Source organism: Natrix helvetica (genome assembly GCF_964273705.1).
Source record: "Natrix helvetica genome assembly, chromosome: 1".
Lineage (NCBI taxonomy): Eukaryota > Metazoa > Chordata > Lepidosauria > Squamata > Natricidae > Natrix > Natrix helvetica.
Window position 1 is genome coordinate 375,899 of NC_138548.1, and position 27,859 is coordinate 403,757.

At 63.9% G+C, this 27,859-nt stretch overlaps 1 protein-coding gene across 1 annotated transcript; it reads left to right on the forward strand.

Moving 5' to 3' along the window:
• Positions 1 to 768: 768 nt before the first annotated feature.
• On the forward strand, positions 769 to 27,462 carry FCHO1 (FCH and mu domain containing endocytic adaptor 1). Its single transcript, XM_081968654.1, has 29 exons — positions 769 to 859; positions 6,103 to 6,152; positions 6,749 to 6,818; positions 8,853 to 8,944; positions 12,042 to 12,116; positions 12,292 to 12,433; positions 12,682 to 12,834; positions 13,039 to 13,143; positions 13,552 to 13,650; positions 13,829 to 13,925; positions 14,292 to 14,339; positions 14,628 to 14,700; positions 14,789 to 14,813; positions 15,009 to 15,063; positions 15,299 to 15,483; positions 15,628 to 15,652; positions 15,994 to 16,068; positions 16,148 to 16,199; positions 16,651 to 16,742; positions 19,622 to 20,236; positions 20,751 to 20,863; positions 21,214 to 21,328; positions 21,444 to 21,555; positions 21,858 to 22,013; positions 22,178 to 22,310; positions 22,508 to 22,707; positions 23,378 to 23,442; positions 23,547 to 23,711; positions 27,363 to 27,462. Exons 3-29 carry the CDS (start codon positions 6,792 to 6,794, stop codon positions 27,383 to 27,385), a joined length of 3,117 nt encoding a protein of 1,038 aa, XP_081824780.1. The 5' UTR covers positions 769 to 859; positions 6,103 to 6,152; positions 6,749 to 6,791; the 3' UTR covers positions 27,386 to 27,462.
• Positions 27,463 to 27,859: the final 397 nt, after the last annotated feature.

Sequence of the window (27,859 nt, forward strand, 5' to 3'; positions counted from 1 at the left end):
CCACCTTGCCCCGTGATTCTGACTGGAGGGCTAGTCCTTGCTGGAGACGCTGCCTGGTTCCCTCCTGCGCCCCCTCCCCAAATCAGCTGCCTCCGTTGCCATTGGTTGCACAACGGGGAGGATGGAGTAGACGTGTTGTCATGGCAACTGCCTGGAAAAGATACGGTTTGGGAAGCATCTCTGGTGCACTGAAGCCGGTGGGACCCCCGGGGGAGGGGCTGCACCGGAGGTTCCGGAAGGTGAGGGAGCAGCGGGAACGGCGCCCCGGGTGAGGGAGGGGGGCTCAGGGGTGCCCCCCCCATGCCGCTCCCCCAGGACCCACCGCCCGGCATCCCGCGGGTGGCGCCATCCAGGGCGGTTGCTGCCGGAGACGGCCCTTTCCGTTCAGGGTCCCCACGAAGGAGCCTCTCGGCGGAAGGGCCCGACGCGATGCTCACGGAGGCCGGAGCAGACTCCCAAGGGGGTCTCGGGAGGGCCGCCCCGACAGATCCGCCCGAGACCCGCTCCGCCGGCCCCACCTCGGGGCTTTCCGGAGCCGCGTCCTGAGGGAAAGCGCCGGGCCGGGCAGGCTCCCGGGGGGCGGCGCCCCTTCCCTCCTCTGGGGAGGAGCTGCCGCGAGTGGCGCCCGCCAGGATCGCCCTGCACAGAGGCTGCCCGGGGAAACGCCGACGCTGCCGCTTTAAACATGCAAATGAGGAGCCGGAGCTCGGCGGCGCTGGCGGCAGCCAATCGGGGCCGAGGCTCCCTTCCGTTCTGTCCCCGCGCAAGCCCCGCCCCGCGCCCGCCCCTCCTCGGCGGGGGGGGTCCTTGGGCGGCGGAGGCGGGCGAGGCAGGTGCGCGATGCGAAGGAGCGCGGAAGGTCAGTGCGCCCCCTCCCCCGGGCCGGCCTCTCCCGCACAGAGCGGGAGGGGGATCCTGCGCCCCCCGAAGGTGGGGGGGGGGAGGAAGCAAGGAGGGGGATCCACGCGCCGCGCCTCCTGCCCGCCTGTTTATTGCGGCGCCAATGCGGGGAGCGGCGGGAGGGGCCGCCAGTCCTGGGGAGGCTGGTTCCAGCGGGGAGGGGGGGCTCCGCTCTCGGGTTCCTTGCCTGCGCTGCGGAGGGGGCTGGATTTGGCGCCCCCGGAGCCTTTGGGGGGCTGTCACTTCCCCCCCACCCGGCGCCGCTTTTCTGCCGGGGTTGCCCGAGACCCCCTGGGCGGACCTGCCGCCAGCCAGCCTCGCCCTGCGGGGGGGGGGGCGGAGACATCGCGGCCCCCATTCCCGGAGCGGGCTGGGGGGTGGGCGCGGTAGGCCGGAGCGGTGGGGCTGCGGCGGCGGCTGCTTGGGAGTCCCGGGAGGCCTTGGGCTGCAGGTGCCTGGGCAGGCGTTGGGGCGGGGGTCCTTTGTAGGGCTTCCCGGCCACCTGTGGGAGGCGCACCGTCGGCCTCTGGGGGGAGGGGGGCTGTCGCGTGTCCAGCCAAAGGTCCGGCCCGAGAGATAAGAGGGGACTTTAGACGCCGGCTCGGCCTGCGGAGGCGCCTGGGGGCCGGGCGGGCAGAGGGATTGGGGGCCCTTGGCTCCCTCGGAGGGGCTGGCACGGCGCTTAGCACCCTCAGTTTTGGGGGGGCGCTCGGCTTCCTCCCCAGCCCCTCCAGCCCTCAGCCCAGGGTTTGGGCTCGGGCTGTGCCGAGGGTCCCGGGGCTGCCGGCCGGCGAGTCGGGCGGAGAAGGGACCTTCCGGGCTGGCTGGGAGAGGCCGATGAGAAGCTCCGAGGCCGCCTTGCAGAGGTTTCATGGGGGGATCTGGGGAAACGGAGGCTTCTTGTGCTGGAAACGGAGTTGTGTGTTGGGGTGCGTAAAGCGCCACATGTTGGAAACAGGCGGGAGGCAGGCAGGCAGGAAGGGCGGGAGCTCCATGCCGGCCCCACAGGCCCTGCCAGCCGCAGCCCTCGCCCCCCCAAGGACCCTCAGCCAGATGGGCTGAGGGCAGAGCCTCCGTGTGCAGGGGCAGTTGCTCTGAGCAGCTGCCCCACAAAAGCCCTTCTGAGCCCCCGCCACCCCCTTCCTCCTCTGGGGAGCTTTGGGCTAGGTAGGTGGGGAAAGTCTCCATCCCCCTCCCATCTAAGAGGCTCTGAAACTGAGGAGCACTGCCCCCCCTGCCCCCCCTGAACTGTCTCAGGGTCCTGCCTGCCACATTCCTGGAGGGAGGGAGGAATGGCAACTCCTGCTTGGCCCCCTGGATGGATGGAGGGGGACGGGGGCGTCCTTGCTTCTGCTTTGGGGCATTGCTTTACTTTCTTCCGCCTGTGTGAAGACGGTGCCCTTCCCTATTGCTCTCTGTGTGTGTGGAGGGCTGTGCAGGTTGCAAGTGCTGGGCCAGGCCTCTGCCCTTCTCTGCCCCCTGGCAGCTCTGCCCTCCGAGCAGCGAGTCCCATGCCTCCCTGGAAGAAGCTGCTGCTCAGGGAGTCTGGGGCAGCGGTGGGGGGGGGAGTTTCGGCTGCACCCAAGAGCCTCCCTTCGGACATCCTTTGCCCCCCTCTGCCCATCCCAGCCTCTGCCTGGTGGCAGGAAGAGTTTCCCACTGAAAGGAAGCTGCTGGTCAGCAGGACGGGCAGACGCTTGGCCCCTGAGCTCCAGTGGACAAGGCCCAGCCCAGTCTAGGGAACATGAGAGTAGCCGTGGCATCCAGGTAGGCTGACCTTCCAGGTCAACGGGCACTTCACCTCCACGGCTGAGGATCCTGAAGAAATGTGGAAGGAGGCCGGGATGCCCAGCCAGACGCCTGACGTGCCCCCTTGTTCTGAGCGGGGCCTGGGGCCCCTCGGAGCCCCTCCAGGCAGCTGCAAAATGGCAGCTTTTCAAGTGGGGCCCCCTCCTCTTTGAGGTCCTCCATTCGTCCCGGGAACGAATGGCCTCATTCGTTTGGCATTTCTGATGGCCTGAAGTCGCCCCCCCCCACCTCCCTCCAAGATCTCTGTTGGCAGGAGAGCCGTCCCAGTGGAGAATGAGAATGCCCCAGTGCCAGGCTGTGTCCCGTGCCAGCCCAGAAGCGTACCTTTGCTGTTGTCTGCAGCATTGCCTCGGGAGGAGATGGGCACCGTGACCCAAAGGCCACAGCCAGATCCCTCCACCCAATTGGCGGGGGGGGGGTCTGCTTCCTCTTTGTTTGAAGCAGCAAACCCACCAAATCTGGTGAGGAAACCAGATACAAACCAGTTGTCAGTCTGAAGGCTGCACCACCTCCCCTCAAGACCCCCCAGGGAAGGGAGCCGTCATCCTTCAACTCTCCCCCCCCCACGTATGATTTCAGGCCACCCATTCGGGGGTCTTGCAGGGATAAAGTCCTGGAGAATCTAAGCCTCCCCCGGAGACCCTGGAGGGGAGGGGGCCACAGCCCTCTGCCCAAGAGCTCCCCTCCCCCAGAGGTTTTCTCCAGCCTTCCACTGAGCCCCCCAGGACCAAAACCCAGGCGCTGGGCCCTCCCCTCCAGAAGGAGAGAAAGGGGGCCGTGCCCCTGTGAGCATCCAGAGAGCTTGGCACAGACTCTAGGCCACCATGGCCCTTCTCTGGGCCTTTAGCAGCCTCATGGAATGAAGGCCTGGAGGGTGTCCTGGAGATCATTTAGTCCACCCCTGTTCAGTGCCCGTCTCTCTGAATTCCTCCTGAGTTCTCAGAAGGTAGACACAGGGCTTGGGGCTTGGCAATGCCATCCTGGGTCCCTTTTCTGCCCCCCCTCCCCGCCCTAATCCTAACTCTGAAGAAACGGATGGAGACCCCCCCAGGAGAGAAGCCACCTAGAACTAGGGAGGAAATTTATGACCCTGAGAGCCATCAGCCAGTGGAAGGCTCCCCCCCCCCCCCGTTTGGGGGCTCCATCCCGGGAGGCTTGGAAGGAGAGGAAGGGGGGTGTTTGTCCAGAATGGCACAGGGGCTCCTGCTTGGACTGGAAGACCGCCAAGGTCTCTTCCCTCTCTCGCTCTCTTTTCATGCTTCAGGCGTTGAGCCGGGTGGCGGTAGGTGGCCGGCCAGTTGGGTGCCCAGGAAGCAGGCCTAGGGGTCCCTCGACTTGGCCTCCATCCTCCCCATAGGGCACTTCTGTGGGGCTGCTGGGGGCTGCCTGCCTGCCTGAAAGCAGGAGGGGCGAGGGCTGCTACTGCCTGGAACCCCCACCCCACCCCCAGCAGATCCTGCTTTCGCCCCAGGAGGCTTCTGGGCACAGCTCCCGGTCTGCTATGGGCAGGCTGGCAGGGAGACCTTTCTGCAGACATCGCTTCACCTGCTTTGCCAGTGTGGGCATGCATTGGGGGGGGTTGTTTCCAAGAGCGGGGGCTGGGATACCCCCCTCCGCCCCACGCAGCCAATGGGAGCGTTTTTTCCCCCTCGGAGGGGGTGGGGTGGCAAAAGGGCCGAGTCAATCAGCAGCTCTGCCTTTTGGGGGCCCCACGTGCTGCAACCTGGGAGCAAGTTGGTGGCTGAAACTCTGCTGGCCTTCTGGAATTTGTGGCTTGGGGGGGTCCCCTGCAGTGCGAGGGGGGGCTCTCCTGCTTCCTGGCCAAAGGAGTCTGGCTCTGGAGTGTCACCCAGCAGCTGCCAGCGGAAATCCCCCCCCCCCCGATGAACTGTTCATCTATCCTCTACGTTGATGGGGGAGGGGGGCTGTTTCCGGTGCCAGCTGACCAGGAGCCTCTACATTGACATTCTTAGAAGGGGGCCCTGAGCCACCTTTCCGCCCCCACCCCAGAATCCAATGGGGAGGGGGTTGAAGCACAGAGGGGGAAGAGGGAGAATTTTTAAAAATCAAGGAGTGTAAAAACCAGGAAGCCCCGGGGGTGGGGGTGGGGGGGTGGGAGACCCGTGGAGTAGAGGCTGAGGATGGATCCTCTCCCCTCTCCTCCCCCCCGGCATTTCCCCCCTCCCCCTTCCTCAGTCCTGGCATCTGCCCAGTTGCTGTTTATGGCCCCCTGCCTTTGAGGAGGCTGCCAGCAACCAGCCCTCCACTGCCAGGGGCCTCACCCCAAGTTCTCCTAGCTTGAGCCAGAGAATGAGCCCCCTCCCTGTGGGAGACCCGGGGAGAAAGGGAGGTCTCGGCCCCCAACCCAACGGTCAGGCATGGCCCTCCCAGAGGGACCAAAAGACTGGCCAGTCTGTGGCCAACGCAGCCAGTGTCCCTTGTGCCCGGCAGTTGTGCCAATCCAGGCCGGGTGAAGTGCCGGGTCTGTTCAGGCCGATGGGCAGAGACCCAGCCCAGCATCCGGTCTGATTGATGGGTCGATTGGAGCATTTCTGTGGCCCCCCCTCCCCCTCCTGGGTGGGGAAGAAAGGAATAGAAGCAGCGAAGGAGAAACCAGCCACACAAACGCATCGACCCTCTCTTGGTGGGTCTCTCTCGGCCAGGGGCCCAAACGGATCCGGCCACTTTGCACCCAGTAAGAAACAGCTGCCAACACCAACGCATAGCCCAAATGCCCGCCCCTCCCCATCACCAGGGCAGCGGCCAGGAGAGGGAAGGAGGGAGGCGAGGTGGCACCACAGATCCCTCTTGGACCCGATGGAGACGCCTCCCCTGGGCATGGGGCTTAGGCAATAGCCCCCCTCCACCCATCGCAGAGCAGAGGTGTGTGGGGCACTGCTGGGAAGAGCACCACAATGCCCATGCACCACTACCTCCAGCTTCCAAATGCTGCTTGAGGGCAGCCCCTCCTAGAGAGAGAGAGGCTGGGAGTTCTAGTCCCGTTTTAGGCATGAAAGCTAGGCCCCTCGATTTTAGTCCATCCACCTCGCAGGGTTGTTGTGAGGAGAATGGGAGGCGAAGGAAGGCCTATTAGATGCGTTGGCTGCCTTGAGTTATTCATAAACCTAATGAAGATGGGATAAAAAGATATCAAATAACAATAAAAGTTTTTGAAAGAGAGCCATCCCACCCACTGCCACTCCCAGGGTGCAGCAGAGCCCCCCCTCCCCCACCCAGGGGCTCAGGCGCAGATGGGGGCGGAGGGGGGGCAGCGGGGCAGCTGCAAAGCCAAAGGAGGAAACCCCTCTCTCAGGAAGTGGCTTTTCAGTCCCTGCCTGCCTGCCCCCCCCCCTCAAACCTTTCCTCCCCCTTTCCCCCCCCCCCCCCCGGCAGGGTCCAATCCGTTTCGGCCAGCTGCCAGCAAGAGAATGACCTAGGCACAGGTGAGTAGCCAAAGCCCCTCCCTCGAGGCTGGGGGGGGGACAGAGGGAGGGGCACAAGGATGCCACCCCCCATTTGAAGTGGAAAGAACAAGATGGCGTCCTCTGAGATAACTTCCTGTTTTTGCTCCTGCCTGCATTGCCGGGTGGAGGTGCAACCCCAGAAACTGCCCTCCCTGCTGCAGGCAGCGGCCTGCTCGGGTGCAGAGGGGGAGCCGAGAGGGGTGATGCCCAGCCTCTGCCCCCTTTCCTGTGGCAGGGAGTGGGCAGTGGAGCCCCTGTCCTTGAGGCCCGCCCCCCTCTGGCTGCTTCACCCTGGCCCCCAATGGCAGCCCTGGAGGCAGGGGCCCCTGAGACAAGGGGGCCACTGGAGGAGCAAGGATGGCTGGGGGAGGTTGGGGGAGGAGGGGCAGAGCTATGGGGCTGGGATGAGGCAGCCCCCTCCCTTGACACCGAGGGGCATCTTCTGCAGCAGCCCCCCTCCCCCTTCAGCAGGGTTAAGGGGGGGGCAAGAGATCCCCCAGGAGGAATCAGCCTTTGCTTGGGGCCCCAGGGCTCCCCGGGAGACCCCCGGCCTCACCCGAGTCTTCCTCCCCCAGGTTTCCAGGAGCTGAAAGAGGCGCGACTGCCCAGCCCCCCACCATGTCTTACTTTGTGGAGCACTTCTGGGTAAGGAGAAGCCCTGGTCTCTTGGGGGAGGGGGGGGGCTTTTCTGTCCTCCAGCAGCAGCTGCTGCCCCAGGCTGCCCGTGCTGAGGCCATAGCGAGCCCAGAGGCTCCCCCAAGCGTGGCAAAAGGGGGAGCTGGGGAGTCCGTTGGCACTAAGCTGCCCTCCTCTCCCCCCGGCAGATCCCGGAGGCCTCGTGAGGCTGCTCTGCTGCATTTCAGCCAGTGGGGCTTGGCATGTGTGGGGACTGGCACGGAGCCCGGTTGCTGTCCCCTGTGGAAGGGAAGGGGGGCCCCTCGTGGGGGTCTTGTGGTACCACAGCAGGGGGGGCCTACATTCCCTATGGCAGCTGCAGTCCAATCCGGTCGGGCTGGCCTCCAGGCCCAGGGCAGCCCCCATCCCCACCGAGGGAGGTGCCCACCGTTGCCACGTGGGATGCCACGCCAGCTCTCTTCAAAGCGAAAGTGGCACCCAAGGCCGCCTTGGCTCTGAAACTCTCCCCACATCCTGTGCCCCACTGAGCCTTGCTGTGCAGGGCCTCAGGCAAGTTTCTAGTTCTCACTGATGGGAAGAAACCCAGCTTTAAATAATCACTGTGGCCAAAAAGGGGGGGGGAGGGATACCTTCCCGTTCTCCCTTTGAGAGGGGGGGAGAGGATGGGGGGAGGGGAGCCCTGTCTGCCTTCAGGGAGGAGGGCTTCCCCTCCTGCTCAGCTCTGCCCGGTTGAGGAAGGAGGCTGACCAATTGGACAGGGTCCGAGGAAAGCCATGGGGCCCAAATTGACTCCAGGAGGGCTGACCTGCACCCAGGGCCCCTGCATTCAGCACCGGCTGAAAGGGAAGCGGGAGGGAGGGCAGAGCTTGCCTGCCTTCAGGGGACCCGGCCCTGAGCCACCCCCTCCCACATTGGAGGGGGCTAGCCATCCTCAGCTGCCCAATGTCAGGTGGAGAGGGCGGGGGGGCTTCCTTGCTCTGCCCCCCCCCAGGCTTGTGCAGCTGTTGCAGCTGGGTGGGGGACTGGATTCACTGGGGGGGGGGAGAGGCCTCCGCCTTCCCCTCCCACTTGCAGAGGAGGTCTGTGCTGGGAAGCCTTTTCAATATTTGGAAGCAGCGTTTGGGCTCCGGTTTTCCTTGGGATTCAGGAAATTCGGTGCTTCTCTCCGGATTGGGAATTCCTCTCCTCTTCCCAAAAGATCCTGGAAAGATCCTTTCAGCCCTGATGCCAAGCGGGAAGGATCTGCTCTCGCCTTCCAGGTTCCTTCATTCCATCTTTAAGTGGCCCAAACAGATTCAGTCGTCAGCCCTGGAACTTCCTTGGGGGTTTGCTGTGCCCACCTCCTGCTCCCACCCACCCGCCCACCCCCGGGGCATCCAGCCCTGGTCGTCTCCAGGTTTTGCTCAGTGGCTGGCACTGGCTGGCACGGAAGGCCCCAGTCCGGCTGCTGGGAGAGGCCCTCGGCTCTGGGGCGGGGAAGGTGGGGCCGGGGCTGTGGGGCAGGCCTCCCTGGGTGCTTGGCGGACGCTTCCCCATGCCAGCTCTCTTGGGCAAGGGACTCTGGATGCGCAGGACACTTGCCCAGCCCTGCCCCCCCCCCAAGGATCCTTTGGCTGGGGCATCCTTGGGGAATGTCTGTTACCAGTGGGGTCCCTCTGGTGGTGGTCTTGGGGGGCATCCACTCAGCCCCCAAGTTCTGTAAGAACAGCAGAGCCCCCCTCTCAGGCTCCCTCTGGAAATCTCTGGGGAGGGAGAGGGCCCCCCTGCAACTCCTCCTTCCACCTGGGCTGGGGAAGAGGGGACTTGTAGTCCAGCACAGCCCAGGCGGCTCAGCCTCTCAGCTTTGTGCACTGCAGCTGCCAGCCAGGCTCTGCCCTCGGTGGGCAGAGGGCCTCCTTTCCTCCCCTGGGCAGCTGCCCCTCTTGCTCGCCTGCAGGTTGGTGGAGAGCTGAGCCTTGGGAGGGGTCGGGGGGGGCATCAGGAGAGCTTTGGAAGACCCCTCCCACTGACCCTCCTGTCTTGGTCCCTCCCGTCCCCCCGCAGGGAGAGAAGAACCAGGGATTCGATGTCCTTTACCACAACATGAAACACGGGCAGATCTCGGCCAAGGAGCTGGCGGATTTCGTGCGGGAGAGGTATGGCAGGCCCCGCCCCTTTGCCCCACCCCTGGGCGGGCCCTGCCCCTCTGGGTTTTGGACTACATCCCCCAGAATGCTAGCGGCCCATTGAGCGGCTGTTGTCCTGGCTTATTGCTTTTCCCTGGAGGATGTAACTGACTGCCACAAGGGTGGGTGGGGGGGAAGGTTATCCCCAGAGAATGTCTCCCTTCCCTTTCCTTCCCTGGTTTCCACCCCCTCCCAGACCCCAGGAAACCCACCCACCCACCTGCTGAGTTTATTCTGAAGGGCCATGCCAGGAAGCCTGGGCTCTCTGCTGCCCCCAGGTGGCCTCTTGGAGTTTTCAAGCTTTATGCCGCTTTATAAAACCCTAGTAAGGGCCACACTTGGAATCCTGCAGCCAATTTTGGTCAGTGGACTTCAAAAAAAGATATTGAGAGTTTGGAAAAAGTTCAGAGAAGAGCAACGGAGACTATCCAAGGCCTGGAGACCAAAGCAGATGAAGAACAGCTGCAGGATTTGGGTTTGGTTAGTCTAAAGAAAAGAATTAGGGGAGGCATGATAGCAGGATTCAAGTATTTGAGGGGCTTCCCCAAAGAGGAGGGGGTCAAATTACAAAGTACCTGAATGCAGGAGGAGAAACAATGGTTGGAAACTAATGAAAGAGAGAAGGGACCTGGCATTGAGGACTAACTTCCTAACCGTGAGGACAAGTAACCAGTGGGACAGAAATTTGCCTCCAGAAGTTGTGGGTGCTTCATCACTGGAGGTTTCTAAGAAGAGACTGGGGCAGCCACTTGTCTAGAATGGGGGAGGGTCTCCTGCTTGGGCAGGGGGCTGGACTAGAAGACCCTCCAGGTATTCTATTCTAAAGCTTTGGAGACCCAAAGGCAGCTGGACTTTCTTTGTTTTCCAAGGAAAAACAGGAATCCTGGCTGGGACAACCATGATCGGGGGGGGGGGGGGGGGCTAAAATCCTCCAAATACTTCTCTGCTTTTATGGGGGCTAAATCTGCATTTCAGCTTCAAGGGCCCCCGGGCCCCAAGTCAAAGCCCTGAACCTTGGAAGCCGAATTCAAGGCAAGCTGGCATCGGCCATCCTTGTGTTTCAGGCACTGAGCTCCTGGTAGCTCCCAAAATCCCAGAAGAAACAGGGAACTGAGCTGCTAAGAGACATTTTTGGGGTGGGTGAACCCCGGGCCTGCTTTCTCAAGGTCTCAAGGGGGGCAGCTTTGAACGTGTGGGGCTGTGTGTTTTTCCAGCCTCTGGGGCTTCTGGGCTCAGCACGGGGGGATGGCAACCAGAGGTGGTGGGGAGGGAAGTCTTTCAGCATCGCCTTTCCTCTTTGGGGGAGTTTCCTTGGTTTAAAGGGAAGTGGGGGTGGTTTTCTAACCTGATGGGGCTGCTTACGGGCGTTTCTCCACTTACCGGCCCATTGGGGTCCAGAATTTCTGTTGCTAAACAAGGCAGCAGCTGTTCAGAACCTGATTTTACAATCTCCGTTATTGAGATATTGCCGTCATTAAGGAAATCGCACAGCCATTATGTGTGGCTCCAGCTACCTCCACTGACAGAAGCCGCTTGGGAAGGTCCCCAGTGGTGATCACGTCACACACACACGCACACACACACACTCCATGCTGGTTGCCCAGCTCCCACATTAATCGCCTGACCCTCAGCAACAGTTATAAGTGGGAGGACCAGCTGTCAATCACTTCTTTCCATGCAGCTGCATCTTCAGATGATAGTTGAACGAAGGGCTTTGAGTCAAGAAGGAGCCCGAGGCCTTTGGGGCTTCTTTCTGGAAGAAGGGGGAAAGGAGCAGCAGAATTCCTGGGTTTCTGCCCTCTTGGCTGGAGTCTAGCGGCAGTTGCCCAATGGGAAAAAAAAACAGCCCACCCTGGCCCAGCTGGCAGCCCAAGGAAGGTGGCAGAACTCGCTGCCGGGCCCGGGGGTCCCTGGTGGGCTTTAGGGCAGCCCAGTTAGCTTCCCTGGGCCCCTCGAGAGTGTGACCCATGCCCAAGGGCGGGGACCCCTCCAGCGACTGGGGGATCTGGTGGCCCATGGGGCTGAGGGCCTGGATAGACCCCCCCCTTGCCCAGCTGGTTTCCCCCTCCCCTCCTGAGCCAGGCCTTCTTGGGTGCCGAGTTCCTCCTCTTTCCCACCAGAGGGAGCTGTGGCTCTTTGCTGACCCCATCGGGTCTAGCCCAGCCAGGCAGCTCCGGTGCAGAGGTTGGTGACTCTTGACGGCCGGATGTGGGTTCAAATCCCGCGTCTCCTGGGAATTCCTGCCCCTTGCTCACCCCCCACCCCCGAACTGGAGGTCTCTCTGCTGAAATCAGAACGGAGTAACTTTCCTCCCTCGGGATAAGGGAGCTGACCAGTGCGTGTGCAGAGTGCAAATCAGAAGTGGGTTGCTGCCGTATCGGCCAAACTGGTGGTAGCGGCGGCGGGAGGTTCCGCCCCCCCCGATGCTTCTGCACACGCCCGAACCGGTAGTAAGAAGCTTAGCAACCCCCCCCCCCTCTGGTGCAAATCATCTTCTAGGCGGCTTCAAAACTGCCAGAAGTCTCCCAAAGGTGACAATTTTTAAGACTTGTGGACTTCAAGTCCCAGAATTCCCCAGCGGGTGTTTTTCCTTCGAAAGTGGAGGAATGAAAACGTGCCCTTTTTATTTTAATGGGCCTTTTCTCCTCCGTGCCGGAGTTCAGGCCTCCCCAAACAAGGGCTGTTTTGGGGCCCCCAAGGGGGAGCTGGCAGACCTGGCCGTGTGTGGCCAAAGGGGTCCCGGCCCCAAAGGCCGAGCTTCAGCGGGCTCCAGGAGGAACCGGCAGAGATGGGGAGGCTCCCATGAGGCTGAGCAGGCACAGCAGACAGTGGTGGGTTCAGGTCTTGTGCCCCCAGGCCCCAGCCAACCACCCTCCCTGGGCTAGGCTTTCTGGCAAAGGGCTGCATGGATCCCGGAGAGGCCCTGCCAAGGAAGGCCCCACCCCATCTGACCATGAGAGCAGGGAAGCATGGGCTCTGTGGTGCCCAGGAGATGGGCCTGCTCCGGGGACCCAGGGCTGACGGGAGCCGCTTTCCCTCTCTCCCTCCCTCCCTCCCTCCTGCCCAGGGCGGCCGTGGAGGAGGCCTATGCCAAGGCCATGGTGAAGATGTCCAAGATGGCCGGCAACAGCACCCAGCTGGGGTGAGGAGGGCCTGGGGCATTCTGGGGGGAGGGAGCCACCCTTGCCCCTGGGCGGCCTGCAGGGCGAGGGCCTGGCGGTTGAGCAGGTGGCCCCCAGGGGAGAGGAGGGGGGACTGAAGACGCCTCTGGAGGATGTTGGGGCAGAGAGTCAGGCACTGTCCCTGTGCCCCCCCAGGACCTTTGCCCCCCTCTGGGAGGTCTTCCGCATCTCCTCGGACAAGCTGGCCCTGTGCCACGCTGAGCTGGTGAAGAAGCTGCAAGACCTCATCAAGGAGATCGGCCGCTATGGGGAGGAGCAGCTGCGGGCCCACAGAAAGGTGACCTCCCCCTCCGAGTTCTCCAGGAACCATGGGAGGGGCACATCCCTTTGCAAGCCTCTCCCCCCCCCTCCATGGGACTGGCCAAGGGATGAGGCCCTGGGCTCTCTGGCCGAATGCGGCCAGATCCTCTCTGGGACCCCAGTGGGGGCTAGTGGGCGCTGGGTGGGGCCCCTCCCCCAATCTGGAAGCGTGACGAAGGTCCCCCTGTTCTGCTGCTCCTCCTCCTCCTCTTCCCCCCCGGTCAGTCGAAGGACGAAGTGGCCGGGACCCTGGAGGCCGTCCAGCAGCTTCAGGGGGCTGCCCAGCACCTGCCCAAGGCCAAGGAGGCCTTCCACAGCCGATGCCAAGAGCTGGAGAGGCTGCGCAGGGAGGGGGCCAGCCAGAAGGAGATGGACAAGGTGAGGGGGGCCCTGCCCTGCACCCCCTCCTGGGGCCGCAGTGGGGGCAGGGGCCAAGGTCAAGGGCCACAACAACGGGCCTGGCTTTGCTTCTCTGCTTCCCTGCCTGGGAAGGGGGGAGGGGGCGTGATCGATTGGGGGGGTACACTAAGGGGGTGGGGCCTTGTCCTGACTTTGCCCCTCCCCCACATTCCCCCCCCCAAGGCAGAACTGAAGTCCCGAAAGGCCGTGGAGGCCCTGAGGCGCACGGTGGAAAAATACAATGCGGCCCGATCCGACTTTGAACAGAAGATGTTGGACTCGGCCATGGTAACGGGGGGCGGGGGGGGCGGAGGGGGCACAGAATGGGCCCAGCTGGGTGGGATTCGCACCAAAGCCAGTCCACGGTTGGGGGGCTCACCAGTGCCATCTGCCTTGCAAGAGGGGGCTCTCTGGGCCTCCCCCAGTGGACTCCATTGATGCTGATGAGGAAAGGCCCCGGGGGGGGGGTGTTGCTCTCTGCCCCCCTCTCTTGTGCGTCCCAGGAGAGACGGGGGAGGCTCCAGGCACAGGGAGGGGGGGCTATGAAGAGGCGGGGGCAGAGGAGCCCAGCGTACACTGGCCGGGTGGGGACTCGGTCCATTGCCCCCCCCCCCCGGTGATGCATGCATGAGGTCACACTGGGAGGTCTCTACCCTCCTGCCTGACCCACAGCCCTTCTCCTGCCTCCCCCCCCAGCGGTTCCAGGAGGTGGAGGAGTCACACCTGCAGCACCTGAAGTCCCTGGTCGGCTCCTACATCCACTCGGTGGAGGACACCCACGTCCAGATTGGGCAGGTGGGCAGCCTGGGTCACAAGGGGGGGGGGCAGCAGAGTTGCTGCCTTCTCCCAAGGGCTCCGAATGCAAGAGCCGGCCGTGGTGGGCCGAAGGGGGGACAGGAGCCGCTGGGGCCCCTGGAATCTTTCTGGGAGTCTCTCAGGAGAGTCCCCCTCCCTCCCTCCCTCCCCTCCTCAGGTGCAGGAGGAATTCAAGCAGAACATGGAGAACATTGGGGTGGAGACGCTGCTGCGCAACTTTGCCGAGAGCAAGGGCACCGGCTGCCACCCACCAGGTGAGAGGCCCTGGCACCCCTGGGCAGCCTTCAGGGTGCTGTGCAGCCGCCCCAGGGCCCTGCTGGTTGGGCCCTCGGAGCCCCCGGGGGCCTGTGCGGGAGAGACGGGTGGGAAGGGAGGGGTGGGTGGACGCTGGGTGGGCAGGCAGGCATTTCCATCAACGACCACGCCTGGGAGACTCCCCAGCGGAAGGGCCCCCGGGGGCCCCGTCTCTTACCCAGAGCAACGGACATGAAAGCACTTGGGGCGGAGGGGTTGCTGGGCCACATGCCTTGAAGTAGCTCTTGGGGTAGGGGGCATGACGTGGGGAGGGTCTGCCCCCCTGCCTCACCTCAGGCTTCTCTCTGCCCCCTCCCCCCCCCCAGGGCCCCTGGACTTGGAGGAGCTGAGCATGATGTCCTCCTCACAGGAAGGCAAGTACGTCTGGCTCGGACTTTGGGGCTGGACCTGGCAGAGACCGGCATCTGCCCCCCCATCCCCCCTCCTCCCCCTGAATTTCAGGCCCTTGGGCCCCTCCCTCCCTCCCTCCCACTCCCCCCAGTGGCTCCTGGGGGCCCTGGATTCAGCTGTGCTCCTGGGAGCCCCCCTGCCTGTCCCCCAACCAAGCAGCTTTGACCCTCTCAGGCTCACCCTGGTCCAGGGTGCCCCATTTGTTCTCCTGCCCCTGAGCGCCCCCCCTCCCTTTGTGTCCGTCCCCCCAGGGCCCAAGCGCAGCCGCAGCAAAGCCTTCCGCATTCCCGGACTTGGGCGTAAGGAGCGTGGGCGGGACTCGGGGTGAGTATGACTGCCCCCCCTCCGCCATCAGTCCTGGCTGTCCAGCCCTCCCCCACCCCACTCACCCCTTCTCCCCCTTTCTCCCCAGAGAGTCTCCGGAGGCGGATTCGGGGGTGAGGATGCCCTCTCCAAGGCGATGCAGCTGAGTGTTGGGCTTGGCCGAGGCGGGGGCTCTGGAGCTGCCCAGACCCCTTTTCCCAAGGGCTTCCTCCCCCCCTATTTCGTGGGCTGCCCACCCCTCTCTGTGACCTTTGGGGGTGGCCTGTGTCGCATCCCCCCCCCCCCACAGCCATGTTCTCTCTCCACAGCCCCCCGAGGTGGACGAGGAAGGCTTTACCGTCCGGCCCGAAATGAACCAGAACGATATCCTGGGAGGGGGGGCATCTGGGGGGAGGGGATCTGGGGAAGGGGGGCTGAGGGTCTGGATGTGGGGCTTGGTCTAGACCTGATGGGGGGCAGGGGTCACCGCACAAGTGGGCAGAGGGACCCCCATTTCCTGCCTGTCTTGGAGGGGGGCCTGGGAAGGGAAGCCCCCTGGCCGTTTCCCAAAGACCCCAGTCTCCCCAACCCCAAGGGGCTTTCCTTGACTGGGCTCCACGCGATCACAGCAGCCGCTTCTGCTCGTCCAGCGACTCGGATTACGACGACGAGGAGCCCCCCAAATTCTACATCCGGATCAAGCCCATCCAGCCCCCTGAGCGAGTGGGCAGTGCGGCCACCTCGGCCGCCACGGAGCAGCTGAAGGCCTCAGTGGGCAGCCTCATCCTGCCGCCCTGCGTGGGGGTGAGTGGGGGGGCAGCCGGGGATACGAGGATGCCCCCCCCCCATTCTCTGCTTATCCTGGAGGAGGGGCCAGAGGATCCCCCACCCCCATTTGCCCTGTGCCAGGGTGGCCTTGCGCCCCTGACCCCCCCTTCTCTTCTGCAGGGCACCATGAAGAGACACTCCTCCAGTAAGTGCCCCCCTCCATGGCCCCTTTCCCCGGGGGTTGCAGTGGGGCCCCCGCAGCTGGTGGGGGGCTCCATCTGGGCCCTCAAGGGGTCACCCTGGGGAGCCTGCAGGAGAGAGCGAGGCCTGACCCGTCTTGCAGAAGCCGCAGGAGCAGCCAGCCAGCCGGGAAGTGGGGCCCCGGTGTGGGTGCCAGGGGGCCAAAAGGAACTGGGAGCTTTCCTGACCTTGGCCGGCTCCAGCCTCCCCCAAGAGGGGGCTCCTCCTGGGGCGTGGGGAGGAGCTGACCCCCTCCGGACCGGCTGACCTGGAGCCCAGACTGAGGGGTGCCCTCTCTCCTTTCAGGGCACTTGAAAACCTTCCCTTCGGCTGCTGCGGTGCCCACCGACTCTGGGCTGGCCCCGGGCGCAGGAGAGAGAGGTGAGGCCGCAAGAGCAGGGGGGGGAGGACCTGTGGGGGTGTGTGCCCTCTGACCTTTGTAGTTCTGACCCTTCGGCAGGTGGGAGACCGGGAAGCGCTGCGACCCCCAACCTGCTGCCCCGGATAAGCAGGTAAGCCCGCATCTCAGGTAGCCACATCTGTCCTGGCACCTGTCCTGGCACCCAGGAGGCTGGCAGCACCCAGGTGGGCCGGCTTGGTGCCAGCTTGCTTGTTTGCGCGGGGGATTAGGGAGTTGTCATTGGGTGGGGAGGGGAGAGGGGGGAGAGATCTTATCCGGAGGCAGCTTTGCAGGAGGAAACCTTGGAGTCAGCCTGACTTCCCTGGGGGGAGGGGGGAGCGGGGGGGGGGAGTGGTAAGGAAGGGAAATAGGGCAGGGTCCCCACTTGAGGCCTTTCCTCCGGCCCCTTTTCCCCCAGGGGAGGCAAGAAGGGAAACGCTAGCCCAGCCAAGGCCCCTGGGGAGGGAGGGAGGGAGGGAGGGGCTGGGTCTGCTGAGGCTTTCCAGGAATTATGGGGGGGGTCTTTTCTCTGCCCCCCCTCATCCCTGCCTCCTCTTTCCCAGCTGTGAGAGCCGAGGGAAGCCAGAGGCCCTTCCGGCCAGCGCCTTGTTCGGGCCCCCGCTGGAGTCGGCCTTTGAGAACGAGGCCTTCACGGGTGAGCAGGGGGGGAGGGGGGGTCAAGCAGCTGCAGCTCCCCCAAAGCCCCCAGGGGGTCCCCAACCCTCCAGCCCAGCAGGGGCTTCAGTCACGAGGGACAGGGGACCCCCCCCTCCTACACACACACACACCCCAAGACAGGTGGGGCTGCTGGGCTCACCCGGGTGACACCTTCAGCCGGCAGCCGTTTTGGGGCCAGGAGAGGGAAACGGCCGGAGGGCATCGGAGGGAAGGATGCGAGGTTGGGCCCTGAGTGGTCCGAGGAGCGGCCGAGGGAGAGCTCCGGGTTGGGTGTTGGAGGCCCCTGTGGTCTGCTCCTGTGCAGCCCCCGTCCTCTTCCTCTCCCCAAACAGGGTCTCTGAAGGGAAGGAGGCCTCCCCCCACGGCTGTTTGACCTGCCTCTCTTGCCCGCCGATTCCTCCGCTCCGGGTCTTTTCCCTGAGGCTGCGGGCTCTTCCTGTGGACCTTTGGGGGGGGTGGGGGGGGTTTCTTCTCCGCCCTCTGCTCTTGGCCTGCCAGTGCGTCTTCGGCCATTGGGGCCCTGAGAGCCTCCCTCCCTCCCTCCCTCCCTCCCAGCCCTGCTCGCCTTCTCCCAGTCCAGCTTCTTTGGCAGCTGTTCCCCAGAGAGAAAAGAGCTGGAACGGACCTTAGAGGTCTTCTAGTCTAACCCCTTGCTCAGGCAGGAGAGCCTCTACCATTTCAGGCAGGAGATTGTCCAGCCTCTTCTTAACAACCTCCAGTGATGAAGCATTCGCAACTTCTGGTGGCAGGCTGTTCCACTGGTGAATTGTCCTCACGGTTAGGAAGTTTGTCCTTAGTTCTAAGTTGCTCCTCTCCGTGGCTAGTTTCCACCCATCGCTGCTTCTCCTGCCCCCCTTCTGGTGCCTTGGAGAAGCCGCCCGGCCCTTGAGATACTGGAAGGCTGCCCCCATGAGCCCCCCCGGCCCCCTTTTCTCCCCCCCCAGGGGCTCTTCCTGGGTTTTAGTCCCCCCTTGCTCCTCTCTCCGCTTTTTCCAACATCGTTTCTGTAAGGGATGGGGGATTGCAAGGGGGGGGGGGGCTTACTAAGGCTTTGCAAAGAGGTGCTAATAAGGCTTTGCGTGATCTTGATCCTCCGCCTCTGTTCATACAGCCCGGGATTGTATTCCGGCTGCCTGCTCCCCTTCGAGGGAGGGTCCGAGGCCCCCCTGGCCGTGAGACATTTGGAGGGAGGTTTCGCACCCACATCCCTTCCCACGTTGCTTTGCTCCTCAGGAATGAAGAAGGGGAGGGGATGCAGCCCACTCCCCAGCCTGCTTCTGCTTCTCCTGGCCTGCGTGTGGGGGTCATCCCAGGACAGGGAGGCCGTCCCCTCCTCCCCGGAACCCTCCGCCACTGGATCCGGCCAAGGCAACCGGAGCCTGTTTTCCTTCGGGCGGGGGGGGGCATTGGCTCCCTCTGGGCGGCTTTTGGCCCTGCGAGGGGGAGGGGGGATAACAGGACCAACCCGTTCTGGCCTCCGATGAGCCGTTTGAGGAAGGACTCTTCTGACGGCAGGAAGTGTGGCTTTTGTGCAGGGGAAAGGGTGTGTGTGCATCCGTGTGCGTGTGTTCCCTGCGTGTGCCTTGCGTGTGCCTTGCGTGGGCAGGGACCCGGCTTGCCTCTGCCAAGTATGCGGAAGAGGTGGTGAAAGCGGGGAGGGGCGGGGAGGCCCCCTGCCCTGCAGCCGTCCTTTCAGGAAGGGGAACCTGCCCAGGGAGGACAATGAAGGTGGGCTGGGGGCTGCCGAGGGGAGCTTTGCCCGTCTGTCCTCTGAGGTCTGGGAGCGAATGGCAGGCAGTGCCCTCTAGTAGCCCAACCAGGGACCTGGGTGGCCCCCGTCCCCCTTGTCTCAGGGAAGCAGCAGGGGACCAGGGCCAGAGGTCTGGGGTGCCCAGGCCTCTTGCTCCCCTCGCTGGCCTTCCCTGGCATCAGCCGCTGGCTGGGTGTGGTGCCAGCTGCCAGTTCAGCCCTTCAGCCGCGTGGCCCCTGGCCCAGCTGAGCTGCAGGAGGAACCTGCCCCCATGGCCGGAGCTGCTGGTCCCGGCCGCTGACCGGGTTCCCCCTGCTTACCTGGGGTGGGTTCGGATGCTCAGCTGGCCTCCTCCTCTTCTGCCCCCTCAATGCCCCCTTCCTGTGCTGATGGCCGGAGGTGGGTGGGGGGAGGTGCCAGCTGAGCCTGGGGGAGGCCTGTGGCCCCCGAGGGTCCTTGGGAGCGAGTCTCCCAGGCTGAGGAATCCAAGGCTTTGGTGGGGGGGGAAAGGGGGCAGCTCGGCCCAGCAGGGGGGGGGGTGGCAGCATATGTGCCAGTGGTTCCTCCCAGCTGCAGTCTCTGCTTCCTGCCCCAAGGACCTCCTTCCCTCTCCCGCCCCTTTTCACACCAGCCGGCCGGGCCAGAGACAGCCAGCCAAGGGGCAGCCCCTCCTGGATCTGCTCACGGGGGCATCCCGGTGCCCAGACTGCCACGCTCGGGGGGAGCAGGTCTGCCCTGGCGCTGGGCAAGCAAGTCGCAGTGGCAGAAGCAGGAGGGGGACGTGCCTTGATGGGCAGATCTCTTTGTAGTCGCTAGCTCTCCCTCCGGAGCCAGCTGTGGGAGGTGCCCCTGCCTGATGCCCGCTGCTGAGACACCCTGGCAGGGGAGTTTTAGGGCTACCAGGGAGCCAGATCAGGGGATTTCAGGGGGAGGTCCAATCTAGGGCTACCCCTTCAGGTGGGGCATGGGGGGGGGTTGGCCCAGTGAGCACAGCAGCCCCATCAGCCACTGCACCCAACACAGCTGCTCCATGGGCTGCTGGGTGGTCACTGCAGCCCCCGACTCCCTATTAACCCTCTGCTCTCTCTCCTCCTGTCTCCCCACAGCCCCCCGCGCCTACCTGCTGGCCTCCAGCCCCTCCCCCTTCTCCTCCTCCTCCCCCGAGAACGTGGAAGACTCTGGCCTGGACTCCCCCCTGCACCTGGCCATGGGGCCCTCCCCGGACTCCCGTCTGTGGAGCTCCCGGCCGGCCACACCCCTCAGCCCCCCAGGCCAAAGGACCCCCAAGGGGGCCATGGTGTTCCGGGGGGACCACGGGGCCCTTCTGCCCGAGGACAGAGTCAACCCCTGGCTGCCCCAGCCCTCGGCCCCCCAGGACGCCCGCTTCGGGGCAGAGCCGGACTGGGCGGGGTCCGGGGCCTCGTGGCCCCCCGCAGGGGCCCGGGCCTTCTCCACCTGCTCCCCTGACCTCTTCTCCTCAGAGGCCGGGTTGGGGGGCCGGCGGCTCTGGGTGTCCCAGCCTCGGAGCCCGGCGGCCTCGGACGGGGCCCCTCGGACCGGGGAGCGCGACAGCTGCCTCTCCTCCAACTCGGCCTCCTCCTCCTCCTCCTCTCCGGCCCCCCTCAGCAGCGGGGACTCTACCAGCCCCTCCCCCTGGGCCCCCCGGGGCCGCGACCTGGACAGCAGGGGCCCGCCTGTCTCTGACGCCTCCTCTGAGCACGGTGAGTGGGGCAAGGGGGCAAGGGGCCATGGGGCTCCTGGTGGCCGGAGGAGGGGGCGGGTTGTAGCAGGAGAGACAGAAGGGGGTGGGGGTTATGCTTGGCCTCCCTCTCAGCTAAAGGCCCCCAGAGCCCCTCCCCTCCCCCTGCAGTGCCTGGACCCCTCCTGCCTCTCGGGCTTGGCAGTTCCGTCTTGGGGGGGAGGGGTCTCTCCCAACAACCTGGGCTCAGGCCCTGGGCAGAGGGCAAAGTGGAAGAGCAGCAGCAGCTCTCAGCCCCTCCGTGCTCTGGGTGCAAATCCTGGCATTTGGGGAAAGAGGAATAGCATTCCCAAACAGGATTGGCCGGCGGAACTGCCTTCCACCGGGGGGGCAGCCTGGTGGACGTTGGCACCACTGCTTGTGGGAGTGGGCACGGGAGGCTTTCCCAGGCTGGGAGGAAGCAGCTTCCACTTTGTGTGGGGAGGGGGCAGCCCCTCTGCTGTGCCCCTTCGGTCACCCCTCCTTTTGACCCACAGCTGCCTTCCCCCCTTCGGCCCCCCACGCCTGGCCCCCGACGGCGGCTCCTGTCCGGCGAACCCTCTCCAAGAGACCCTCGGCCATGTCGGCCACCAGCCTTGGGGGCGAGACGGTGAGCGCTGCGGCCTTCTGCCGGGTGTGCAGGCGGGGTCTCCGGGCGCCCCCACCCAGCACAGACACAGCCGGGGATCCAAGAAGGGGCAGCTCTGCCAGTCCTGGGCTGTGGCACCCCCTGCGCCCCTTGAGCCCAAATGCCCAGCCCGTGCCCTCTGCAGGCCCTCCCTGGTGCCAACAGGGGGCATCTTGGCTGCAGGGGTCTGTTGATGGAGCCCCAGCTGTTATGGGGTTGGGGACTGGGAGCCCCAATGCTGAGGGTTCCCCCCCCCCGCGAGGTCTGGGGGGCAGAGGAGGAGGGGGCGGGGCACTCTTGGGCCCCGTGGCTGACCCCTCTTTCCCCCCCAGCCCCGCTCCTTCAGCCCTGCCCCCCTGTCCGCTCTGACCTCCTCCCAAAGCACCTCCGCCCTGACCGAGCGCAGCCTCTTCATGGCCGGCCAGCAGCCGACACCACCGGCCCTGGGTAAGTCCTCTCCAGCTGGGTGGGGGAAGTGGCGGGACCCTGTGAGCGGACTGAGGGCTGGGAGGCTGCCCGAAGCGGCTGAGGGATTGCGCGTTCGTTCTTCCTCCCGTGGCAGGTGTCTCCCGTGGGCCCTCCCCCGTGGTCCTAGGCTCCCAGGGCGCCCTGCCCGTGGCCACGGCCTTCACAGAGTACATCCACGCTTACTTCAAGGGGCAGAACACGGACAGGTACTGGGGGGCGGAGGGGCAGGAAGTGGGGGCTCCATGGGGCTGTGGAGCCCTTCTGCCGCAGCGCCTCCGGGCACGCTGGGGTGGGCAGGGGGGCTGCGGGTGCCCCTTCCCTGGCCTTGCACGGGTCCCACATGCTGCAGCAGTCAGCTGTTCAGGTGACGAGTGACCCTCTGAGACCCCCAGTCCTCCCTCCGGCCTCCCTGGGCGGAAGGGCCCCTTTTCCTGCCTCTGCCCTCCTCAGCGGTTGAGGGGGGGTGAAGACGACGCAGCTCCCCACGGGCCCCTCCCTGTCTCCGCAGCTGCCTCGTCAAGGTGACCGGGGAGCTGACCATGTCCTTCCCAGCGGGCATCCTCCGGGTCTTCAGCAGTGCCCCGGCCCCCCCAGTCCTCAGCTTCCGCCTGCTCCACACAGCGCCCATCGAGCAGTTCCTGCCCAACGCCAGCCTCCTCTTCAGGTGCCTGCGGGAAGGAGGGGCTGGGCGCAGGGGGCGGGGGTGTGTGATGGGGGAAGCTCTGGAAGCCCCTGGCAGGCGTAGAGGTCAAGGGGGGGTGGGCTGGGGAAGCGGGCGGGGGGCTGGTCAAATGGAAACGGTCTCTCCTGCCACCCCCACCCCCCCAGTGACTCCTCCCAGAGCGACCCCAGCAGCAGAGACTTCTGGCTCAACATGGCCGCCCTGACGGGGCACCTCCAGAAGGAAGCCGAGCAGTCGGGGGCTGCCCCGTATTACAACGTCACCCTGCTCAGATACCAGGTGAGGCCGCTTTGGCCAGGGGGACCCTTTCCTCCCCCTGGGTGACGGGGCCTCCTGGACTACGGTTGCAAGAACTCCTGGCCCCTCCCCCTGCCTGCTTGGCCCTTGAGGGGGGGGCGGGGGGGCAGCCCTCTTCAGTTCCTCTCGTGGGGGACGGGCCCAAACACACCTACGCATCTCCCCCTTGCTGCCCGCAGTACTCCCGGCAGGGGCAGGAGTGGGCTCCGCTGCAGCTGTCCGTCAGCTGGGAGTGTGGGCCGGAGGCCACCCGGGTGAGCGTGGACTACCGCTACAACGCCTCCGCCTTGGCCTCGGCTGTGGCGCTCACCAACGTCCAGGTCCTGCTGCCCATCGAGGAGCCCGTGGCCAACGTCCAGCCCCAGCCCAAGGCCTGCTGGTAAGTGGGGCAGGGGGGCGCGAGGGGAGGGCATGAAGGCTGAGGGTTAGGCGGCACCCGGGTGAGGCCCCCAGGGCTGATTCATGAGCAGCCAGGCTAATCCCCGGGGTTCCTGCCAGAGAACCGCTGCCCTTGGCCACCGAGGAGGAGGAGGCAGGCTGGCACAGCTGGCAGCTGCATCTGTGGGCATCTCAGGCTGGGCAAAGGGCTCCCTTCCTCCTTGGCCAGATCCCGGACAGGAGCCCTGCCGGCGGTTGAAGGTCTGGGCTCCCCTCGCCCACATGGCTGACCTCACAGGATGGGCCCCTTGGCACGGCCACAGCGGGCCTCTTCCCCCCCCCCCCAAAGGCTTTTCCTGAAGACGGCCTTTGGGGCAGCCCCCCCCCCCACCTGGCTTCCCTCTGGGCCCTGCTGGAGCGGAGGGCTGGGCTTGGGTCTGGGGCCCTTGGCCCACCGGCCGGCCTCTCCTGCCCCCTGACTGCCCCCTTGGCAGCTGATTCTGTTTTATGACTCGTTTCGCTGCTTCTGTCCCAAGTGGCTCTTTGGGGAGGATTTTGATCAATCTGGCCTCCCACAGGAACAACATTGAGACTGGGCGTGGGGGGGGGGTGCCTCACTCTGTCTCCTGTCCCCCTCCCTAGCCTCCCTAACCCTGTGTCGCCCCCTGCAGGAACCTGGAGGAGAAGCGCCTGCTCTGGAGACTCCTGGACGTGCCCAGCACCCAGGGCCAGGGAGGTGAGCAGGGCGGGGGGACGGGGACAGGCTGGCCTTCCTCCACAAGGGGCAGGGTGGGAGGGGGGAGCAAGCACCCCTTGACCTTCCACTCCCCCCACCCTCAGGGTCCGGTCGCCTTCTGGCCAGCTGGGAGCCCTTGGACGGCCCCAGCAGGCCCAGCCCAGTGGCCGCCCAGTTCACCAGTGAGGGGAGCACCGTCTCGGGAGCCGACGTGGAGCTGGTGGGCAGCGGCTACCGGATGTCGCTGGTGAAAAAGAGGTTTGCCACAGGTGAGGGGGCCGGGCTGCCACCAAGGGTCCCTCTCACCCAGGCAGGCTCCTGCCATGCTCCCTCGGCTGGCAGCTGGACATCCTAGGCCTCTTGAGGGGCCCTGGGGGTGGGGGGCGAGGGATATGACCTCATCTACCCCCAGTCTAAACAAACACGGTCCTTCCAGCAGCCCCAAGGAGGCTCCACCCCCATTTGCCCCACTCAGGTGACCTGAGGACACAGGGAATCCTCCAAGGGGCCTCAAGGACCCTCTAAAAGGATGCAAATGGCCAGCTTTGCCTGCAAGGAGTATCAATCCTTCCCTTCCCCACCCTCCAGTCAGAGCTGAAGAAGCTTCTTGGATGAGAAGCAAAACGTCTTCAAAGAAAAATCAGAAAGTCAGAATGTGTCTCTCCTGGCTTGATGAGGGTGTCCTTTCCCTCGAAAGAGCGCAGAGAAGAGCAACCAGGATGATTAGGGGACTGGAGGCTAAAACATGAGAGGAATGGTCTGATTGTCTCCTGAAAAAAAGCACCTTTGGGGCAGCCGTGCCTGAGAAGCTCCATGGACATTTAGAAGAACAGAGTTGGAAGGGACCTTGGAAGTCATAGCACAGGTACAGAATAGGGGGCACCTTGCTCAGTAGTAGTAACTGTGAGAGGGATCTTGGAGTCCTAGTGGACAACCATTTAAATAGGAGCCAGCCGTGTGCAGCAGCTGCCAAAAAAGCCAACACAGTTCTAGGCTGCATCAACAGAGGGATAGAATCAAGATCACGTGAAGGGTTAATACCACTTTATAATGCCTTGGTAAGGCCACACTTGGAATACTGCAGTCAGTTCTGGTCGCCACGATGTAAAAAAGATGTGGAGACTCTGGAAAGAGTGCAGAGAAGAGCAACAAAGATGATTAGGGGACTGGAAGCTAAAACATATGAAGAACGGTTGCAGGAACTGGGTATGTTTAGCTTAAGAGAAAGAAGGACTAGGGGAGACATGATAGCATTATTCCAATATCTCAGAGGTTGCCACAAAGAAGAGGGAGTCAAACTATTCTCCAAGGCACCTGAGGGTAGAACAAGAAGCAATGGGTGGAAACTAATCAAGGAGAGAAGCAACTTAGAACTGAGGAGAAACTTCCTGACAGTGAGAACAATTAATCAGTGGAACAGCTTGCCTCCAGAAGTTGTGAATGCCCCAACACTGGAAGTCTTTAAGAAGATGTTGGATAGCCGTTTGTCTGAAACGGTATAGGGTTTCCTGCCTAGGCAGGGGGTTGGACTAGAAGACCTCCAAGGTCCCTTCCAACTCTGCTATTGTATTCTATTCATCTCGTCCCATGATGGGGAACCTATGGCACAGGTGGCACATGGAACCATATCTGTTGGCACACGAACCATCCATTCCAGTGTGCAGGTGCCGCTGGCCAGCTGATCTTGGGCCTTCTGGAGGGCAGAAAAACCTCCGGAGTGGCCAGAAAACTGGCCCAGCGGGCCAACCAGAAGCTCAGAATCTTAGGGTGGCTTTGCATTGTGAGTGCTGGCAGAGACGCTATGCCGTTTTGGCACCCAACAGCGAAAGGGTTAGGCATCCCTGATCTGGTCCAACCCCCTCTTCGCCCAGGAGACCCCATAATCCTTGGCACGCCCCCCTCACCCCAGCTCAGCTCCACCGTGCATGCGTCTCTTCCTCCCGTCCGCCAACTGGCTTTCGGGTCTGCCGTGCATGTGGGGGGGGCGCAGGGGGGTCACGTGTGCTGGGCCAGGGGGCACGCGGGGGGGGGCGCAAATGCATTGCATTATGGGTGGAGATACACGGAGCAAGGAGCCTGGGCAGGATTCAGCCCTTTGGGTCCCTCTCCTTTCCCTCCCTCCAGCACACACACACACACACACAGGCCAACCCCAGGCTGCCCTCTGCACGGGGCCCAGCAGCTGCTTCTCCAGTGGGGGGGATGGGGGCTGCCCCAGGTGCAGCCTCCCCTCCCCCCTCCAGGAACTCAGACCAGGCAGCTCTGTTTTTAGGCTCCTTGGAAGCTTCGCTGGTGTATTGTTGGATTTTGGGTGGGTGGGGGGGCGAAGTGTGATCCTTGAGGCGGGGGCTTCCGTGCAGTGCCAGAGCAGGAGGAGCCTCGGGTGGGTTTTTCGTCCCTTTAGTAAAGCAGGGCTGCTCAATGTGGACTTCAACTCCCAGGATTCCCCAGCCAGCCTACTTTTGAGCACCTTGCGTGGCTGGCTGGGGGATGCTGGGAGTTGAAGTCCACGTGTCCTGACACGCCCGAGGTTGGGCAGCCCTGCATTAAAGTGAGGAACCCCTAAGAATTCGGGGGGGGGGGGGAAGGGTTGGTTGGTTGGATTGTTTTTCCTTTGATCCGTTGAGCCCGTCACGGCTCCTGCCAACCGCCAGCACAAGCCTCGGCAGGCCTCCTAGCGGAATGCCAGGCTTCTCCTCCTTCCTAAGGCTGAGAGAGGCTGCCCAGCTGGCGTTGCCCCCCCCCCCCCCGTCTCTAGCCTGGAGCCTGAACCGGGCGCCCAAGCGGGCTCCCCTGGGTGGCTACGGTATCCACAACAGCCTCTCGCCTGGGAGCCTGCAAGGCCTCTCGCCCGGCCCCCTCCCGCCTCTCTGCAGCTCTGCCCCAGGTGGGGGCGGAGGGGGGGATGCCCCAGGCGGGAATCCAGGACCCCTGAGATGGGGGGGGGTCAGGAGGGACGTTCAGGAGCCCTTTTGGAAACAGGATTTCCTCTGTGGAAAGAGCTGCGGAAGGTTGGGATGTCAGGGCAGGTGATCCTCGACTTACGACCGCAACAGAGGCCAAAATCGCCATGGCTAAGCAAAGCAGCTGTTGAGTAAATTTTGCCCCAATTTACGACTTTTCTTGCGACAGTCGCCAACCGAATCACTGCAGTTAAGTTAGTACGGTCACTAAGCGAGTCCGTCTCCTCTCATGGACTTTGCCTGTCAGAAGGTTGCGAAAATGGATCGCGTGACCCTCGTCTGCGACCGTCATAAATGAGAACCAGTTGCCAAGTGTTTGAATTTTGATCACGTGACCATGGGGAGGCTGCAATGGTCATAAGTGTGAAAACGGTCATAAGTCACTTTTTCCAGTGGCCTCGTAACTGAACGGTCACGAAAGAGGCTGTTGTAAGTCGAGGACTGCCTGTCGCAGGTTTAAAGGTGCTTGAGATAAACACTATCCATCATCCAAAAAGAATGGAATGAAATTAAAATTAAAATAAGCTTGAAAGGACAGCCTTGATGGGGACTTTTTCTGAGCTCCCCCCCACCCCCGTGTCTGATGGGACCTAACCCCTAGCCCCTCACCCTCCGCCTTCCCTCGCGTGACCTCGGCCCCCTGCTAGTCCCTGCCCATCTGGGGGGGGGGGGGGCTCCTCTGACTTTGGCCCAGTTTGACTTTTCAAGGAGGCGCCCAGAGCCGGGCACCAAGCCTTGTGAGGGTACCAGCCGGGCAGAGCAGGAGGAGACCCTGCTGGGGTGGTCTTGGGCACTTGATCCCCTGGGGGGCGCGGGGGGGGGTTGCTTCTGCTACAAGCCAGCAGCCTTGGCTGGAGGGGGGGGGGAAGGGGAGGCCGAGTTGGGGGTGGGGACCCCTCCTCTTGAGTCCTACTTTGACCGTGACCCCCCCTTCTTTTCTCCTTCTCCCCCCATCAGGAATTTATCTCGCCGGCTCCTGAACGTTGGCCGCCCTGGGAGGTTTCCTTCTCCGAGTCTCCCGGGAGACAGAAATAATATATTTGTGTGTTTTAAATTATTTTTCGCCTGAATTTTAACTGCTGAGGTTGGGGGGGGGGGATGCAGTGGGGAGGAGCCCCGCTGGAGGCCTGGGAGGTCAGAAGAGGACGGTGCCCTTTGGACAGCCTGGAAGACTCCCTCCCTCCCTCCGTCTCTGGTGGCCGGTGGGCCCCGACCCCCACGTGGGAAGCAGCCGAAGGGAAGGGGGGCTCCGGGGGGGGGAGCCTTGCTCTTTTAATAAAGAGGTTTGTTTTTTCTAAGGAAAGCCCGTCCTCCGAGGTGATTCACAAGGGCAGGGGGACTCCAGGGGGAGGCATTCGTGGTGAGCGGTCCTCACACGTGGGACCGTTGCAGCATCCCCCACAGTCACATGATCAAAGCCCGGGCGCTTGACTTGTCTGGTGCAGCTTCTCGGC

Excerpts from the sequence above, each read along its gene's own strand:
- FCHO1 (XM_081968654.1), top strand. The coding sequence starts at position 6,792 with ATGTCTTACTTTGTGGAGCACTTCTGG. Across the intron at positions 8,945-12,041 it reads GCGGATTTCGTGCGGGAGAG|GGCGGCCGTGGAGGAGGCCT; the intron begins GTATGGCAGGCC and ends CCTCCTGCCCAG. Across the intron at positions 14,340-14,627 it reads GATGTCCTCCTCACAGGAAG|GGCCCAAGCGCAGCCGCAGC; the intron begins GCAAGTACGTCT and ends CCGTCCCCCCAG.